The sequence below is a fragment of the Equus quagga genome, chromosome 11, assembly GCF_021613505.1.
Source record: "Equus quagga isolate Etosha38 chromosome 11, UCLA_HA_Equagga_1.0, whole genome shotgun sequence".
NCBI lineage: Eukaryota > Metazoa > Chordata > Mammalia > Perissodactyla > Equidae > Equus > Equus quagga.
The window spans coordinates 5,080,459-5,101,118 of NC_060277.1; the positions used below are offsets into that span (position 1 = coordinate 5,080,459).

General features: G+C 40.4%; 1 protein-coding gene across 1 annotated transcript; it reads left to right on the top strand.

Moving 5' to 3' along the window:
* Positions 1 to 10,554: 10,554 nt before the first annotated feature.
* On the top strand, positions 10,555 to 20,242 carry LOC124247932 (vascular non-inflammatory molecule 3-like). Its single transcript, XM_046677803.1, has 7 exons — positions 10,555 to 10,846; positions 10,960 to 11,090; positions 14,796 to 14,988; positions 16,314 to 16,605; positions 17,381 to 17,754; positions 18,741 to 18,914; positions 19,567 to 20,242. The coding sequence occupies exons 1-7, from the start codon at positions 10,634 to 10,636 to the stop codon at positions 19,723 to 19,725; spliced, it is 1,536 nt and encodes a 511-aa protein (XP_046533759.1). The 5' UTR covers positions 10,555 to 10,633; the 3' UTR covers positions 19,726 to 20,242.
* Positions 20,243 to 20,660: the final 418 nt, after the last annotated feature.

A 20,660-nucleotide genomic window follows, 5' to 3' on the forward strand; every position in this document is an offset into this window, starting at 1 on the left:
AAATTCGATTCACATTTCTAATTCCGTTCTGACTGCCTCTCCTAGGTATTCCATAGATGATAGTGTTCTAAAAGGAATCTGAGGGCAGATGCGTGCTCAGGTAAATATGGTCATAATACACCCACACGCACACACACACACACACACTCATCCACACACATAGAAACTTCTTGCAAAGGCATTGTTGAAAAGGCATCTGGGTGTAGAAACAGTGACAACTGTGAAGAGGATTTCTTGAGACATGAAGTATTTGGAGTGGAAAAGAAGATACTTCAACAATCTCTTAGAGAATTTCCAGGCCACTTGAAGACAAGTCAAAGGAAAAAAATAATAGAGGTGAATTGAGTGATTTCAATTTACATGTCTTCAAGAATCTTGTGACATCTTACTTATGTAAATATGGATTGGACACCCTTCTTATAACTGGCTTCGGCCAGTTATAAGAGCTAGGATCCCTTGCTCCCCTGCTCTGTTTATGTACTTTTCCTTTTTTATGTCAAAAGTTAATTTTTTTCATACTGTATTCTTCATCTATTCCTGTTGAACTCTTGAATTTGAGTCCATTAGCTGGCGATTAAGTACTTCTTATGCTAAGGTCATTTTACATTATAATTTTAATCTTTGATTAAAATATTTGTAAATATAGATAATTAATTTATAATTTATACTTATTTATAAGTATAGTATAATTATTTATATTTAATTAATATAAACAATTAGTAAATAGTGAAAACATTTTAGGCCATTGCCAATTATAAGTCTCTAATTCATATTGTTTGACGATAAAGTCTCTGAGTCATTGATTTTTTTAAACTTTTACGATGAGCATAGAGAAAAGAGGCAAACAAGGAGGCAATACTCTTTTTTTATGATAAAGAAAAATGGTAGTTTATATATCTTCTAGAATTAGAAGTGCAAATTTGCATACAGTTAGCCATGATGACTAATGACCCAAAAAGTCTTTATAAATTAAAAGCAGACATATGAAATATTTGAGTTCCAGAAGGCTGACATGGAGATTTTCGTAGATAATTTTATGAGGATACTCACATGACTACTGACTACAGGACAGGAATTTACTTCCCTGTTTTTGGTGTCCTACCTCACATAAACTGCATTGCAGGTGGCTTTGTCGTTTGGTCTCACCACCTGTTCTCCTACATTTGGCCTGCCCTTCTCTTTCCTTTTATCAGGAGGCCTACTGCAGCCACTTCTAGGTTACAGATAAGGTTCTATTTGTTGGACTGAATCCGAAGAGCAAGAACTAAACAAATATGAGACTTAATAAAAATATAGGAAATGATAGATTTTAAAGAAAAGAACGTGAGGCCTAAAATATTTTATATCTACAAGACTTTACATCCATTATAAACTCTTACAACCCTCATGGCATTGGTAAGTACTAGTGACCTCATTTTTCAGATGAGGACACTGAAGTCCAAGAGCTGGATAAGTCCCCCAATCTTGATACAACTAATAAGTAGAGAACTACTTGTTAACTACTTATTAACTTGTTATCTGCTTCTTGACAATTAACTTGTCATTTGGCCCCAATCCAACTGACTCAGTAACCTGGTACTTATCCAAGACATAGTCCTACCTGCAGACAAATGGAAAATAGCTACCTCTGGACTCCTGTGGAACATTGTACACTTCAAGTTATAAAAATCATCACATTTGATATATTTACCACTAAAGTGAGCTTCTCAAGGACAGAAATCATGCTCATTCATTTTCAATGTGTTTCTAATGCATAGCACAGTGCCTGGAGCAAGGTGCTGAATGAACTGAAAAGATTACTAAGAGCAGAGAGAGTGGTACCCAGAATGGGTTCCTGGTCTGCATTTGGGACATCATGCTTCTATAGTTTCTACTGAATGAAATGAAAATCTTTCATTGACCAGATCACACTTTCAATATGACCATATATGAGTTCAAGTTTAAGTATCTCAGCGATGTGTAGGACATTAGTGAATTAGCAAGAATACCGTCGTTGGGAGATGACATAAAAGCAATTGCTTATAATTTACTCCTGCTGGGAGACATCTAATAGAAATATACTCTTGACCTCATGAAAATGGAAGTAGGAATCACACAGCTGGAGGGCAGGTGTGTGCCTTACTGTCAAGCCCTAAGTCATGCTTCATGGCCAGGAACCTATCCATCAGTTAAATATCTCATTGATTTGAAAGGAATCCAAATGTATTGGAAAAGATAATAAAGTGATAGTATAAGATGTTAAGTAGAAGAATAAAAGGTCTAAGAAGGAATGAAAAAGCATAAGTGGAACAAATGTCAGGGAACTTGGTGACCTTCAGAAATGTAAGTTGTCTGCCTTCATTGCAATTTTAGGCCTTCATTCTCCCAGAAAGAGATCAAAATGGTCGAGGGAATCAGGATTAGGATTATATTCAGAAACTTTTGTAGCTTCCTGTAGTGAATGTCTATTGTTTCTCTGCCAGACCTCTGGTCTCCTCTCTATATTAATGGGAACTCATGCTGTTTGGGTTGGCGAGCATCCCTTTTAGCTCCAGGATATGGGGTTATACCCAGGCCTGGCCAATCACAGACTAGCCCCGCAGAGCTAGAGGTGTATGCAGGCCTGAGCACATGTTGAAGCCAACCAGGTGAGAATCAGCCCTAGGACTTTTGATAGAAACAATTGGAAAGGAAGCATCTTCTGTGATCAGAGGCACAAGGACCATGTAAGTCTGGAGCGCCCCAGGAGCCGTCTTCACTACAAATTGAAAAGGGCATTTCCAAGGAAGAGGACAAAGGAGAGCTGAGCGGGAGAACTCTGAAGACATCATTTAAGCCCCTGGATCCAGCCAAGTGAAACCAGAATTTCCAGTTACATGAGCCAAGGAGTGTCATTTCTGCTCAGTATTTTGAATTGGATTATCATTACTTGGACAAAGGCACTTCCTCATTTTTGTTACTCTTGTCTAATTCCCCATAGCGAGATGCACAAAACCTCTAAATGCAAAGGACCTGTGTGCTTTCTTCAGGGGGAACTTTGAAGGCATGGTGCTACTCTTCTGCCAGTCTTGGGTTTAAAAATACAGGGTGGGTGGCAGTAGCTATGTAGAAGGCAATGCATGGCTTTTGTCATGTGGAGGGAAAGAGAGGAGGGAAGACACACTGGGGTTAAAGAAGGCGGGCCTGGGACTTAGAAATGTCAAGGCCCTGTGGTATTTCCTTATGAAACATCTGTTTATTAAAAAACAAATGCATCTTCCAAGTTACTTTAAAATTTGTTAAGCAAATGTTTCTGACACAGAAATGTATAAAGGATTGCATGCCAAGTGCCTGGGTACCCACTGCCCGGTTTATGCAATAAAGTGGTTTGAATGCAGCCATATCTCTTGGGTTCCCCTTGGATCACATTCTCCTCCTTTCCCTGTTTTTTTCCCTTAGAGGAAGTCACTATCCTAAGACTCTTCTAGGTCATTCCCATGACTTCTTGGTAGTTTATTATATAGATACATATTCCTTCTTAGTACTATTTTGCATCTTTTTGAGCTGTGTGTATACAGTGTCAAATTATACATATCATTCTGCATATTTCTTTTTATATGTAAGAAATTGTGAGCTTCATCCGTGTAAATAAGCATTACTCTATTTCATTTCATGCATTTTCACTGCTGTGTGGTGTAGTCGTATGAATATGCCAGTTATGCAGCTCTTGTCTCTCAGCTCCAAACCTACCCTTCTGCAGTCTTCTTTGTGATGCCAGGGCTGGAGGTGGGCAAACGCAGTTCTCTTTTGCCACCTGGCTCCCTGTTAGGTTCTGTCGACAGGAGGCGCTAGAGGGACACGAAAGGTTGGAAGAGAGACAGGACTTCTTTCCGTTGCTCGCCCATCAGTGTCATCCTGTCGACAGTGATTGTACCTGGTAGCAGTAGTTTGTGCCGGTTGGTTCTAGTTTTCAGTTTTTTTCCAAACTCTTGGAACCAGTGTCATTGACCTCTTACAAAAATACCGGCACCAGCCAGTGTCTCAGGGGATTCGAGTCCCAGCTCTGCAGGGGCCCTCCTCTGAGGGTCTGGCTCATCAGCACCAGCTGGGGAGCACCCCCTCCTCAAAGGGTCCTCTGGAAATCTTCTTGCTCCTAACACCCTCCTCTTCCTTTTGTTCACGAGCACTAGGAGTGGGAGCTGCCTTCTGCAGTTGCTCTCTCTGTGTTACCCTGCTGTTCCTTTTGCCCTTCATTTGTCAGATACCTGTTTAACCTAGTCCCTATGTTAAAATTACTGGAGCGGATTCCGTTTCCCTTGTTGCATCTTGCTTGATCCAATGGATAAAAAAATATTCATTTGTCCGTTTTCCCATTGATGAATATAGTGAGCATGACCAAACCTGAAATGCTTGCACTGGAATCTTGGGTAAACTTGACAACGTAGTAACAAAGTGTGGGAGCATTCAGCGGTGGTGCAGTGGTTACCCAGGCATGTTGTCATGGCCTCTCGCCCAGCCATTAGTACAAAACCAGCAAGCCCAATGTCTGGCTTCCTCTGACCCGCCATGTTCTTCACCCATTAGGGCTGCTGAAACCATGAACTTCAGGTATACCTGTGTGAGAACGCAATTGTTGTGGCCACTTATATCCTTGATCTTGAACTTATACTTTGTGGTGCTTATGTGATTCTCAATGACAAACTGAACCAAGAAGTAACATTAGCTGACTCTGAGTCATCATTTCTGACAGTCTTTGTCCCTGGACCTGTTTTTGAGGTTTAGCCCAGTTCAATGGATGCTGAAGTTTTCTACTTTTTGGTTACTTATTTGTAGTAATTATTGTTCCTATTACTTCCTCTTGTAGACAAAGCTTCTCTGAACATTCTTGGACATGTTTCCTTATGCATTTTAAGAAGTCAAATGACTTTTTGGATGTCGGCCATAAGTCAGGAAGGTCCTGTGCTGGATGGTGATGAGGAATTAAATGTTCTATTTCTTAAGGATCTCAGTCTAGAAGAGGAGAAAAAGCATCACCATCATCATCTTCACTCATTATCATAGTAGTCAAACACCGAGCGCTTAGAACCTGCCTCACACTGTGCGATGCATTTTCAAGCATCTCATTTAATATATATAAAAAAGTCACAGAATATGATAATATTTCAATCAACATAAAGACTAGGAATGGATCAGTTTTACCTTAGAAGGCCAGAAAGAGTCAGAGACCAGCTGGGCAAGTTAATCAGGGCATTCTAGTTAGAGTTAATCGTGCATGTGAAGACAAGGGAGAATACTGTGCTGCAAGCAAAGTCCAAACAATTGGGGCCAGGAGAAGTGAATGGAGGGAGGGTAAGGAGAGACGATGAAAAAATGAGGCAGGAGAGACAGGCAAGGGCCAGGTCACAGAAGGACAAGTGAAGTCTGGACGTCATCCTGAAGCTAGGAGAGACCCATGGAGGATCTCAGAGTCCAGCATCACGATGGAGAAAACAGTTTAAAAGAATAACCTTGATAGTGGTTTGGAAGATGGAGTAGAAGGGGGAATTCTAAAGGCACTGTGGCCATGGAGCAGGCAATTGTAATAGTCCCATCACGGTTGGGGTGGCAGGAGAGCCTGTGGGACATGCTTGAGGTGCAGCAAGGAGGCCAGCACAACTAGAGCCGAGTGAACATGGGGAAGTTGGTAGGCATTGATGTTAGAAGTAATAGGAGGCTGGACCACAGCAGATCTTGTAGGCCTTGCAAGAACATGGCTTTTTACTCTGAGTGAAGCAGGACATCATTGAAGGTTTTTGAGCAGAGAAGTGATACAATTAGTTTTACATTTTAATAGGATTACTCTGACTGTTGTTGTGCAAAAGTAGAGGTAGTGGTGAGAAACCAGGTAGGAGAGTATTGGAACAATCCAGGCCAGCGGTGTGAGTGCTTGGACCAGAGTTGCAGTAACAGAAGACCACCTGATTGAACAGGTGTAGACTGAGAGAGAAAGGCAGAAGTAAGGGTAACTCCAAGGGTTTTGACCTGAACAACTAGAAGATTAAAGAAGTCATTAACTGAGATCTGAAAGACTGCAGGAGTGTTGGGGAGAGAAGGTCAGAAAAGCGTTTATTTTGTTTATGTTGATTTGATATGCCTTTACATATCCAAGGGGAGATTTTGACCAGACTGTTATTGGGCACAGGAGTCTGGAGTTCAGGGGAGAGGTCTGAGCTAGAGATATAAATCCATGAGTCACTAATTTATAGATGGTATTTACAGCCATGAAATGGATGAGATCACCTAGGGAGTGAGTGCAGATAGGGATGGATCTCCAAGGGTTAGGATCCAGGGCACAGCAATTTTAAGAGGTCAGGGATAATTAGAAGGAACCAGAAAAAAAAGAAGTCCACAAAAACCTCCGAAGTAAACAAATACAAAAGCCAAGAAAGAGGAAAGAGGAAAACCAAGAGATTGTGGGGGAAGAAATTGCATCAAGAATGAGGAAATGGTAGCTGAGTCAAGTGCTGCCAACATGCCAAGTAAGGTGGGACTGAGAATTGACCGATGGACTTAGTAACGTGGAGATCAATGTTAACCTCGAGAAGGTGATAAAATCATGGGGGCAAAATCCTAATGGCAGGAAAGGAATTAAGACAGAGGGTATACACAACCCTGTAAAGGAGTTTTGTTGTAAATGGAGCAGAGAAATGAGGCAGGAACTGGAAGGGGATTTCAGATCAAGAAAGTTTTTTGGTTCTTTTTGAGATAGGAGACATAATAAGATATTTGTATGCTGATGGTAATAACCCAATAGACAAAGAAAAATTGATGAGAAGGAAGAAAGAGAGAAGAATTTCTAGAGCAGTGTCTCTGGGATCCAGTATACAAGGCTAAAGGATGGACTTAGAGAGGGGCATGAGCAGTCATTTATGGTGAGAGGAGGGGAGACAGAATTGGTAGGTACAGATGGTGGCAAGCGGGTTGATACTTGTGGAAGTCTCTATTTAGTTAGAAAAACAGAACTGCAGTTCACGAGAGAAGTTTGAGCTAAAGATAGAGACAGTTGCCAGGTCATAGAGGGTAGTTGAAGGTATGAAGTAGAAAAGGGTCTGCTATGGGGAAGAGATGGTAGAATAAGAATTGAAAAGCAATGAATAACAACGTGGCTACTGACCTTAAGTGCATGAGAGGTTCAGAGAAGAGAAGAGCAACAAAGACTGGAGAGTGAGGGACTTGAGTCAAGGGGCAGGATTTAGTGAAGAATCATTCCAGGATCAGAAGAGCGATGAGATGTTAAAATACAGTAAGAAGAGTGGTCTTAGCTAAGAACAGGAAAGATAAAATGGGAGCAAGCAGGAGGAGGTTCTGACTGTCTGCCTTGATTTGATGTACACGTGGGAAGCATTTTAGTTCATGAGAGCAGTGGTTAAGGGGACTTATGTGGCTTGCAGTATTGATTGAGGAGTAGGCAGGGAGGAGTGGGATCAGAGAGGCTGATGGAGAGCCTGTAAGAGTAATTCTTGGTCACAGAGTCGGGACTCTGATAATGGGAAAGGAAAGAAGGTTTTACAGTGGATATTGGAAATAAAGACATGGGAAGGGTCAACAAACTCTTCGAGACTTTGTTCTAGGGTCCTTTCTCTCCTTTAAAATATATTCCTTACATATTTAAAAGCAGAATTATGTTTATTTTAACATAAAACTTTAGACTCTAAACTTACTAATATCACAATAATTTCAAACTCTCATTCAAGATATATATGGATATCCTATCTAAATAATTTGCATCCATGATCCCTACTGAGGCGTAAGGACACATAGGAGGCAAAGGCATTGCTACCCACATCTGGTAAGGAAATATTTGATCCAAATTTCTACTGATTTCAACATACTAAAAGGTTGGTATGTTTCCTGGAATCAGGGACCAAGAGAATGAAGGGGAATTCCCATGTGTTTCCTTTTGATTCTATTCACAAAATCAGGTGAACCAAGACAAGAGCTGGAATTTCAACTGAAAATATGGAAAGTTTCTTCCTTCTCCCTACAAAGAAATTCATCTGTTTCACACAGTATCCATCTTATCCTCAGATGTTTTTTCTGGAATGAATTCGCATCTGATGGATATCATTTCAGGGCATAAGGACACATAAGGGCCTGGGAGAAGCAAGGCATATTCAGATGGTGTAAAAAGGTTATTGTAATTAAAGGGTTTTAAATTATAGAAACAAACCAAACAAAAAAAGGACACAAATCTCCAAAGCCTACCAGTTTCCCTACATCAGATAAAGATTAGAAAGAATCCAAGAAAGAGGCTGCCAGTATTAATGACTCTAGAATCAAAAAGAAACTTTTTACATGTCAAATGAACTCACATTCAAACAAGAGAGTTCATTTTCAAAGCTGGACCAGGAAATTGAGTTTAATAAATCAGAAAACGTTGATAGAGCTTAGCCTGATCCAAAATTCCACAAGAGCAGCAGAGAATCATAATGTGGTCCCTGTTCTTACGGAATTTATAAGAATGATGTGTCTGAAAAATATAAGAATTTAGAGAGAATTTAGACCTCTCTTTGAAGTATTTAATAATCTGTAAGCGGGAAGCCGGGTTGGAGTTATTATTTTAAACTGTAGAAGATACACAAAACGAATTGCATCTCAGTTCAAGAAAGAGTGTTCTAAAGAATTCGCAACGTCCAAACATGGAACAGACTAGAGTTTCAGGTAGCAGACTCTTCAACATTCGCTCGTGTACTGGGCTCCCACAGCCGTCACGCATGTGCTGGAGTGAGGAGGTTCAGCAGAAAGCAAGACAATTCTTTATCCTCCGGGAGTCACACCCCTGGGATGCATCATCCCCAGATGATGTGGATGTTCTGAGAGGACACATCAAGGTTCCTTTTAATCTATTTAAGAAGACGAGACATATATATACAGAACTAAATATCAGTGCATATAAGATTTAAACTAAAGGTCAAGACAACAGCAAGCAGTGGGAGACATTTACCAGGACAAGAAAAATGTGCCAGGAGTGTTCAGAAATATCACTTAGGGCTGGGGTAGATTTGAGAGAACTCTGCAAGGAGCTGGAACTGAGATGGAGAGCAAGGGCTCTTCAGGGAGAAGTGGGCATCCAGTCACGCAGGTAGAGCAGTGCATGGATCGTTCAGAGAACAGAGAATTATTCAGCATCACTGAATAAAGTGTTCATACAGGCAAGTTGTAGAAATAACTCCAGACTAACATGTCTGTGGGTTGTAGGAGAACTTGAACAATGTCAGCACTCCCTGAATTTCCGTTCATCCTGTCAATATGTCATTATCTGCACGACTTTTACATTAACCATGCACCATTTATTACTTACCTAATACTCTTTTAAGATTCATGGACACCTTTTATGTTGCCTCATCCTCAACTCTACTATCCGTGGGTTTGGTGAGAGAGTTATAAATTTTCTAGTAACATGCGAGTTAACCTGTAACTCTTAAAATAAAAAAGTATTTATCTATATATCTTGCAAAATCAATTTGCTGACTCCTATTGAGCATGGATCACATCTGGAAAACTAGTGTTTTAAATAACAGAGAACCACAGACTCCTTTGAAGTCCAGGTGAACGTAACAGGAGCTGTACTTTAAGGAAAGTTCATCTGGTGGCTGTGTGTCGAATGAACAACTTTGGCCATTGTGGGAGGTAGGGAGACAAATTAAAAAGCAGACATCTGGTTTAGCATAATACATTAGAATAGAAAGAGATGTTTAAAAGAAATTATATGATGAATTGGATGTGGGAGCATAGGGAGAGGAAAATGTCAGAGACACCAGTTAAATAAATAACAACTATATCTTAAAAATGTTTAGCTCTTTAGTGGCACAGGAAACAATCTCCTGAAAATTAGATTTTGGGTGACGTACTAGTACAAGAATTTAGGGAAGAGGGAATCACTTAAAAAATGAGCAGATTCTATGAAGATGAAGAAATTGTATGACCCTGAAGCCTCGCACTGTGATTGCCATCACTGATCATGTTATAATTGCTCTATGTTTTACAAAGTGTTCAGGTTAAGTTCCAGTATTTCAGACTATTAGGCAGTCTTTCCAAGAGAAACTGACAACTGTGGTTTCTGCTGATAACCTCTTACAATGCAAAAATTGAGGGCCATGGTCATGAAAAGTGACTCCCATCATCAGTATGTATCTATATGTTTTTTCTTGTCATTTTGTGAGCTTGGTTAAAACTGGGCTTGCCTGACGCTCTTTCCTATTTCTGTCACAGCTAGATGTATAAGTTCTCAACCAATTGTTGTTATGACGGCTGCCTTTTAAAGCAGTCCAATATTGGCCCTATTAATGGAAATATCGGAATACCAGGACAATATATTTTATTGAAAGAATAGAGCCCAATAACCAGTGTGTACTGGACTGGAGTGGATTCATCTGGTTGGCTCATTAATTCTACTTTTAGAGTTGGGTGGAGCTCTGAACAGTGTCAACAACAGCACAGCCCACTTGAGTCAATCCAATTATGTGCTTCTGGCTGTCGGCTTTCTTGCACAACGTCTTTTCTCAATGCTGCATTGTGCAATGTATTCCTGAGGAAATATAAACAGCTGGTCGCAGGCAGCGCCTCAATGTAGAAGGTTTTCAAGTGACACAAAATTTAAAAATCTGAGTTTATCAAAGTGCGCTAAGTTTTAGTTATGATTACATCATATTTTCCAAAATGTGTGGCCGTTTTTGCCCTCTCTGTCCTGAGTGTCGGTGCGCTGGACACTTTTATTGCTGCAGTGTACGAGCATGCTGTTATATTACCAAACGGAACACAAACACCTGTTCCAAAAGAAGAGGCTTTGCTCCTGATGAACAAGAACATAGATGTTTTGGAGAAAGCAGTTAAACTGGCAGCCAGGCAGGTATAGCCCTTTGGGTAACAGCTGGGATATTGTAAAGGAGATTTGCAACTTGCTGAGAGTGTGAGTACTTGGGATTTATGAAAAACGTTTTTGCTCCCACTTATTTTGAGCAGGGTGCACATATCATTGTGACCCCAGAAGATGGAATTTATGGCTGGGTCTTCACAAGGGAGACAATTTACCCCTACCTAGAGGATATCCCACACCCTGAAGTGAACTGGATTCCATGTAGAGACCCCCAGAGGTAATGTCATTTCCCTTTGATTTTTGAACAAAAAATTGTGATATTGTACAATACCAATAGCAAATTCATTAATCTTGCCTAGTATTCTTGCTGACAAGTAGTCAATCTGAGGCTCTAATGCTTCATAACGTGTACCATCTGGCATGCCTCCTGTTTGGTAAATGACTTGAGGTGTTGATGCTTGGTTGGTTATTTGTTGTAGTTTTCTTTAATGAATACTGTGTGTATACAGTTTTTATAATAAATACAGTTAATTGGATTTCAACAAAATGAGAAAGTTGTACTGTCTGGGACCTGTGTTCCCAAATGTAAGTAAGTTGGTTCGCCCATGGACACCTGCGTCCTTTGTAAGAATGGTAAAAAGATGAATGAGCCTACATTTCCACAGAGCTTTGATACCACTATCATTTGCAAGGTAATCAGTATGGTGAGTGGAAATTGCATAGAATTTGAAAAAGGAAGTGCAGTTTCTGAGACCACATTCTGTCACCTCCCGGCTGAGTGATGTGGGGCAGATAACCTGAACGCGTGACGTCTCTGTTTCTTGATCCATAAAACAGGGATTCTAAAATTTCCTCTCCTACTTCCCTTACAGCGTAGACAAGAGTGTCAAGTGAAGTGATACTCACAGAATCTGTGCGCTGTTGTCCTGTCTCCCCTCTTGGCCGTCACTGTTGCTTTTTTTAATAGAAGAAATGGAATGTAAATTTCTTTGGTTTTTGTCCTTTGAGAAGTTTTGGTAATTATTAATAGCTGTGGTGTAAGCATAACTTTTTTAAAGCAAATTTGTATAAAACATAAGAAAGATTGATGAAATAGATTATTTTAGGTGTATTTACTTTTTAAAAATAGTTTATATGTAATTCTTTTAGCAAAATCAATGCATTAAAAAGTAATTTAATCTGTTAATTTTAAATTTACACACATCTGTTCAGAACTATACCTATTGCACAGCAAGAGGAAGTTCTTTAATAATTCTGACTATTTGATATTAACTGGAAAGTCCAGTGTTGCAACATCGGAGCTCTACTATGTGAGTGAAGTCTTGCCCTGAAATTCACGTTGGGAGAAATATTCTCTGAATGTCGCACAGTCTGTGTTTACAATAACCATGTAACTACGACTCAATGTCTACTTGATTATGGGGCTTTTCCCAGAGCAGGCAGGACTCATTATTTGCAGTCATTCAAGAGGCTTATGCTAAAATGATTAGGCTCACGTGTGAGGGGATGGACTATAATTAGTTTTTGGGTGGTGAACATGATGTAATCTACAGAGAATTCAAAATATATTATGATGTACATCTGAAAGTTATATAATGTTATAATCCAATGTTACTGCAATTAAAAAAATTAAATTAAAAATAAAAATAATTATAATTATAAAAATAAATAATAAATTAAATTAAAAATTAACAAAATAAAATAAAATACATTCTATTTGGGCAGATAAAACTGACTTTCCTAGAGGAAAGCTGTCTGAAGTCTGATAATTCATCTCTGATGCATTATTTAATTAATTTATTTACTGAGGAAAATTAGCCCTAAACTAACATCTGCTGCCAATCCTCCTCTTTTTTCTGAGGGAGACTGGCCCTGAGCTAACATCGTGCCCATCTTCCTGTACATTATATATGGGATGCCTGCCACAGCACGGCTGGACGAACAGTGTGTAGGTCTGCACCTGGGATCTGAACTGGCGAACCCCAGGCCGATGAATCAAAATGTATGAACCTAACTGCTGCACTACCGGGCTGGCCCCCTATTTATTTTTGTGTGTGTGTGAGGAAGATTGGCCCTGAGCTAACATCTGTTGCCAATCTTCCTCTTTTTGCTTGGGGAAGATTGTCACTGAACTAACACCTGTGCCAATCTTCTTCTATTTTATGTGGGATGCTGCCACAGCATGGCTTGATGATTGGTGCTAGGTCTGTGCCCAGGATCCGAACCTGTGAACCCCAGGCACCTAAGTGGAGCATGCAAACTTAACCACCATGCCACTGGGCTGGCTCCATCTGACACATTATTTTAAGTTGACTATTTAAGGTGACTGATGAAACTTTAACATTATTCAAATGGCAAGCTTTCAGCTCTGTGTTGTAAAAAGGAGAAATCCAGTATTTTCAGAAATCCTGAAGGAAATATTAAAGTACCATTAATATAACGGTAATGTTGTTAAAGAAAGCCACTCCTTCTTCCCTGGTAATATTTATCCCTAAAATGGATAAGAGAGGGCCATGTGGTCCACCTTGTGTATTTAGATATCGTCGTTTAGAATACTGGCACGTCTCATGCTCTCTTGGGCTTTCCTCATGAGGCACTAATAGGAAATATTGAAGTACCCTAATTATTTGGTCAAAAAAAAAATAAAAACAAAATACATGATATTTTTATTAATGATCTTAATGAATATGAATGTTGACAATATTATCCCGGTTTTCCTGAGGCCAAAATAAAAGAAACAGTCTAAAACAATATTCATAAATCAGTCCTTTCTATTCAAAGATTAGCTCAACATCAACTGTAGAGTGGCTGAGAGATTATGGAGAGAACCCGAATGGCCTCTGAAAGCAATAAAACCATCAGTTTCCTGGGTTGTCTTCTTGTAGTCACAAAATCCATAAGGGCCACTATTTATTTGTTGAGCACTTACTTGGTCCCAGGCACTGTACTTGCTGCACTGTGCACATTATCTTATTCAATTTATGCAGAAGTATAACTATTCCCATTTTAAATATGAGGAAAACAAGGAGGTTTATGTTCTCATAATTGGTAATGAGTGTCGGTAGAATTCAAACACATCCATTGCCATTGAGCCGAGCTAACTGAATGGACTCTGAGTGCCTAGAGGCACCATTTTAGACTTGAAATTTCCAATGACTAGTCAATCTACTTCTCTGACAGCATGTTCTAGGTGCTAAAAATCTTTCTAGTATTTTCTGCTGACATCTGTCTCTCTATGACTTCCTTCGGTCTTTGTACTGCCTCTGTAGTACTACCTATGACTCATCTCCTTCAAATTAGAGCCTTTCGAGTACTTGAAGCCCAGCTATCATTCCACCTATTTCATCATCTCAATCCCTTTTTATTTCTAGGGTAAATATCTCCTATGTGGATGGATTTGGTATTACTTTGAAAAAAGCAGTTTCATAGCCTGTGTTTATCTCAGGGTTTCTTACGGGGGCCCTCTAAGGTACAAAGGAAGCCATTATGTTGCATTGACAGATGAGGAAACTGAGCCAGCATAGTGACGTGCTTTTTAAAAATATTTCTTGTACACAATGCTGTGTTTGTTCTCTATAGCAGATGATCTACATGGGACCAACTATTTACTGCCTGCTAGTAAGACAGCGGCTTGAATTATAGAAAAGGTCCTCCCTGTTAGACGAGTCTGTTACATTTCAAGCCCTTCATTTGCTTTCCTGGGAACCCTTTACAAGAGAAAGTGTCACTTCTCTTCTTTCTCCTCTTCCTCCGGCATCTTTTCTGTGCTTACGTCTTGCACTGCAATCTGGAGTCTGGCTCATTAGAATAGGTTAGCTTTCACAAAGATGAAGATGATGTTTGTATGTGAGTTTTTAAGTCTTTTCTGTAGATTCTTAACCTAGAGGTGTTGTGTTACAGGTAATGGGCAAGTGAAATATCACTTTGGAAGTTCAGAAATTGCTAAGATAGAGTAAGTTTAAGGCAATATCTATTGAATTAGGTTTGGCCACACCCCAGTACAAGAGAGGCTCAGCTGCCTGGCCAAGGACAACTCTATCTACGTCGTGGCAAATATTGGGGACAAGAAGCCATGCAATGCCAGTGACCCTGAGTGTCCGCCTGACGGTCGTTACCAGTACAACACTGACGTGGTGTTTGATTCTGAGGGCAGGCTGGTGGCGCGCTACCATAAGGTGAGAGCTACTTGTGCCTGAGCTCAACTTGATTTACTTCTTTCATTCCTTTGTGTTATGTATGTAGACTTGTCTGTTGAACGTTGGTGAGAGAACTGTTATGAACACATCTCTGAATTATTACATGAAAAAGGGATTTAATTTACCTAGGTCTCATATAAATGTTCTGAGTTTGGCTTAGTCATAAAATAGAAGATGGCAGAATATTAAAGATGTGATAACAACCTTGCAAAGATTTTAATATTCTCTGAGAAAGGAGAAATGCTCTGTTTTATCCATGATTTAATACCAGAGTTGGTTTTTGGCCCAATTTGTTAACATTTTGTACTAAGCTTTAGGTCATTCATTCCATTATGACTTTGATTGCAGTGACAGAAAATCCCAGCTGAAACTGTCTTTAAAAATATGAAATTCCCTTGTACCTGAAAAATATAAATTAGAGAGAGAGTAGGTCTAGCTTCAGACCTATAGTCTGAAACTCAGTCTGTCCCTCAGAGGCTCAAAGGATGTCATCCACTGCTCTAGCTCTCTTGGCCCTTATTACAGATGTTTTTAGGATAATTGTCCTTTTAGACGCCATACGGCTGCTCGATACAAAGCTCACATTCTTATAGCAACAAAATCCAGAGCAAGAGTGCATTTCTCTTTCCTAGGAACCTTGAATAGCCTTGTCATTCCTTGACTCCAATAGGCCAGCAGCCTTCCTTGAGTCATCGCTGCAGGATGCGGGGTGGGCTAACGCAGGAGTCGGGGGCGGAGGAGCTCAGAGTCCCCACCGAGGAGGAGGGGTGTTGCCAGAGCACACATCTGCACACATCAGGCCAAAAACAAACCTGAGCAAAACATACGCTGTACACCTGAGCCCAGCTGAAGTGGGGTTCGGCTATTACGTTGTCTATGTTAATTTTAAATTTCCTTCAGTGCACTTACATAAACCCAGCAATATTATAAGAGACACGACAAGTTTCCTTGATTACGCGTGTTAGACTTCACCCGGGCAGGGCTCTTGTTATTTAAAGAACACAGTGGAAAACAATCTGAAATTTGTAAGATTCAAAATTTCAACTTGTGGTTTTAAGACAGAAATATTCACCTTTTAAGTATCATTTGTAGATATGATCTCATTGGTTGTGGGAAAATAAAGTTTTTGATCAATGTGACAGCAAGAAAACTCATAGACCTTGGTATACTGGGTATGATTTACAGAAGTTTGTGTAACAGTTTTAAATATGACATCAACATGCATGGGACACAAGACTATGGGGACTGATCACCTCTATTTGGCAGTTTTCTTACTAATTTTCTCCTTTGCTTTTTGTTAACAGTACAATCTTTTTGCGCCTGAAATTCAATTTGATTTCCCCAAGGATTCAGAGTTCGTGACTTTTGACACTCCCTTCGGGAAGTTTGGCATTTTCACCTGCTTTGACATTTTTTCTCACGACCCGGCCGTGGTGGTGGTCAATGAGTTTCAAGTGGACAGCGTCCTCTACCCGACGGCCTGGTACAACACGCTGCCCCTCCTCTCCGCTGTTCCCTTCCATTCGGCGTGGGCCAGAGCCATGAGGGTCAACCTGCTTGCTGCCAACACCCACAACACCAGCATGCACATGACCGGTAACTCCCGCCGTCATGCTCCACGAGGCAGGGCTGCTTCGGAAGTCTTCTTTGGTTTTCAAGCCGTGCTTCTCTTAAATGACTCTTTCATTAACTATAATGTCACAAAATTAATAATAGCGTGGGTTTCTACACCAACGTTATTTAAGGAACGTTATCCCTTTGAGTAAGGAAGGAGGCAAACATTATTATCTCAATTCCACAGGAGGGGAAATTGCAGTTAGAAGGAAGTCAAGTCCCATAAAAAAACAAAGCCAGATCTAGAGAACTTTGCAGCCAACACCCATTAATACTATTGAAATACATCTTGCTGTTGAAGGAAAACATCACTTTAGACTTAACCAGGTTTTAGAGTTTAACCTTTAGCGTCTCTGTGTTCAGGGTGGGGCAGCTCCCCTCTTGACTGCTTCGTTATTCCTTGATCCACATGAAGAATCTCAAAACAAGGAAACCGGATAGGTCAGTGGACAGCTAAAATTATTCTTCATGTTTGGAGAACTTTCTAGTTTGTTATTAAGTTGGCTAAAAAAAGGGTAGCTTAAGTAAAAAAAATAAGCCATCCAAGTCAGATGATAATTTCAGTGAAAGCAGTCCCTTACGGAGGACGCAGAGTCAAGTTGGAACTCATGTCCGTGGAACAGCTGTCTCCCTACCTATCTTGAAAATGTTTATGCTTTCATAACTTTCTATTTAATTTCTCACAAAAATGATTTTGTTCACTTGTTTCCAGGCAAAATTTGAAACCAATATTTGTGTTTCTTTATGTCGCTCGTAGGGAGTGGAATCTACGCACCGGAAGCAGTCAAGGTGTACTACTATGACATGGAAACGGAGAGTGGCCAGCTGATGCTCTCAGAGTTGAAGTCCCGGCCTCGGCGTGAAACCACCTACCCTGCAGCCGTTGACTGGAGTGCTTATGCCAGAGGCGTCAAGCCGTTCCCGTCTGAGCAACCGGATTTTCCAGGGATGATCTATTTTGATGAGTTCACCTTCACTGAGCTTCAGAAGAACACAGGAAATTACACAGTTTGCCAGAAAGACCTGTGTTGTCACTTAACTTACCAGATGTCTGAGAAGCGAACCGATGAGGCGTATGCGCTTGGGGCTTTTGACGGCCTGCACACAGTGGAAGGCCAATACTACTTGCAGGTAGAACGGCCTAAATACGTTAGAATGGCTTTTTTACTGGTTTTTCTTCTAGGTCATCATTGCATTTCTTTAAAAATTGGGCTGGATTCAGTTAATTGGAATAATGTTACATTTATCACTGAACTTTCTCCCCCAGAACACTTTATTTGTTCAGTCTTAGCAAGAACAGAACTAGATTTCTTGGCTGCAAGGTAGAAACACAAGGCAGATTGCTTAGTTTGCAGCGGACCCGGTTCAAGTTTAAAAAGCTGCAACTTCCATGCATTTTCTTTTCTTCTCAGGTTACTTGGGAGCAGGGATTTTCAAACTGTCTGCAACTAGGGCCCAGAGCAAGAAGTCCATTTCGCATCCTGACCCAGTGCAGTCAAGATGTGTGAATGAGTTAAAAGAGATATTTAGGGGCTGGCTCAGTCATGTAGTGGTTAAGCTTGCGTGATTGGCTTTGGGGTCCAAGGTTGTTGGGTTTGGATCCTGGGCGAGGACCTACACACTGCTCATCAAGCCATGTTGTGGCAACATCCCACATACAAAAAAATAAAGGAAGACTGCCAGAGATGTTAGCTTAGAGACAATCTTCCTCAAGCCAAAAAAGGAGGATTGGCAATGGATGTTAGCTCAGGGCCAATCTACCTCACCAAAAAAAAAAAAAAAAAAAAGAGAGAGAGAGGCAGAGAGAGAGATTTAATTGGAACATTTTATGAAATAATTCCAATTAGAGTTAGAAATAGCTGTCAGTTATATGCAATGAACTCTAGTTTTTAAAATTCTAGTCTATTCCATTTTTGCTTTCTTGGGAAAAAAAAAAAGAGCTAATCCTGACTCCTGAATTTATTTTAGGATCCACAAATAGGTTACGACCTGCAGTTTGAAAAACTCTGCTTAAGAAGCAACCTAACAAATATTCCTCTATTCCTTGAAATTGTGTTTTTCAGTTGAAAAAATATTTCCAAGATGTCTGACCACTTCTCTTTTCTTTTCCTCCCTAGATATGCACATTACTCAAGTGTCAAACCACCGAGCTGAGAACTTGCGGGGAGCCTGTGGGGTCAGCATTTACCAGGTTTGAAGAATTTTCCCTCAGCGGCACTTTCGGAACGAGTTACGTTTTCCCACAGCTCATTCTAAGTGGGAGTCAGCTTGCCCCGGAGAGACATTACGAGGTAGGAGGTTTCCAGGATGTTAAATTTCCTCGAACAGAAGGGGTAGACTGCATAATGGAAATCTTTGAAACGATGCGACAGCATTGCAATATTGTGGTTTGCGTTATACAAGCAACACTTTAAAGACACGTGGAAGCTATGATGTGGAAGACAAGCTATGATGTGGTTCTAGACTATCTTCAGGCTGTGATGGAGAATCTGGGGTTCCTTTTTCTGCATAAATGTACTTTTGAGATCCAAGGCAACAATGAGGTTGCGGAGAAATTAAAGTAAAATACTGATGGTGGCCTGCGAGTAATGTTCTCTGTCTCTGCATGGTGTAGAAGGGTCAGGTTAAAGACATTAAATAACGCATCTACAACCTAGTTCATTCATGCATTATTTTGAGAAGTTGTAATATGATAGTAATAATTAATACTTTGTACAGTGTCTCAGTTAAAGGAGCTCTTGTTTATGTTATCTTACTTAACTCCTTGTGCAACAGATTTGTTTCCTGCACTTTCACCCAAAGTCCTTCTGCTTTAGTCCTTTGGATCTGAAATGCGGGTCTTCTGACTGTTTCATGCTGCTTTAGAATGCTGTTGTCTGGGGATGCCTCTGGGCTGGAGACCAGGCTCTGCATTGGAGTTAATTTTTTGCTTTCTTTGGTCAGGTTTCACAAGACGGACGTCTGAGGAGCCGAGGCGGAGCCCCTTTGCCTGTCTTAGTGATGGCCCTGTATGGAAGAGTGTTTGAGAAGGACCCTCCGCGCTTAGGGCAGGGACCTGAGAAATTACAACGACCCCCTTCACTCGCACCTTTTCAAGATTAGCCCGGCAAAGAGAGGGAGAAAAGAAAGAGAGCCCTTAGTTTCTGTTTAGAAGAGATGTCATAGATTTGCTGAAACAACAAACTTAAGAAGATTTTAAAAATGATAGATGTGTGTACCAATTTTACATTTTACCTGTTTGATACAGCACAAACATTTATGGGAGCTGCATTTACCTTCCATGTGGGTGCATTTAAGTACGTGTGAGTATGTATAGGGATAGTGCACCATATATTTCAATGGGAGGGGGCCTGGAAAAATCCTTTTGTGGTAACTGCTCTAATGTATGTAAATGTTGTTTCTATCATTTGTAAACACACAGGGCAGGTGTTGAATTTACAGAGGGTATTTGATCTAATCGCTTAAGATACAGGAAGCGAAAAAACAAAGGGCATCTATTTTTTTTGTGTGAGGAAGATTGCCACTGAGCTAACATCTGTTGCCAATATTCCTCTTTGTGCTTGAGGAAGATTGTCACTGAGCCAGTATTTGTGCCAATCTTCCTCTATTTCATGTGGGATGCTGCCACAGCGTGGCTTCATGAGCACTGCTAGGTCCATGCCCAGGATCCAAACCTGCAAACCTGAGGCCACTGAAGCAGAACATGAGAACCTCACTGCACTACTGGGCTGGCTCAAAGGAATTATGAATAGCTTTAAAATAATTAAAAATTGTTCCCTTATCTCTTTATTCTACCCTTATGGTCTATTCATATGGAAATTAGATACTTTGAATGGAAATAAAAAAGAAATAAATGATCTCCTTCAGACCACACGCTGTTCCTTCTGAAATTATTCTATCCTGGAATCTGCCCAATCCTGGGGAAGCCCCCTCGATACTCAGGGGTTTGTTGCAGCCTGTGCTGGACTAAGAGCTTCCTTAGATAGGGCCACCTGCCACTTTTCTCCCAGTTACCCATGCACTAGCACCCTGGCTAG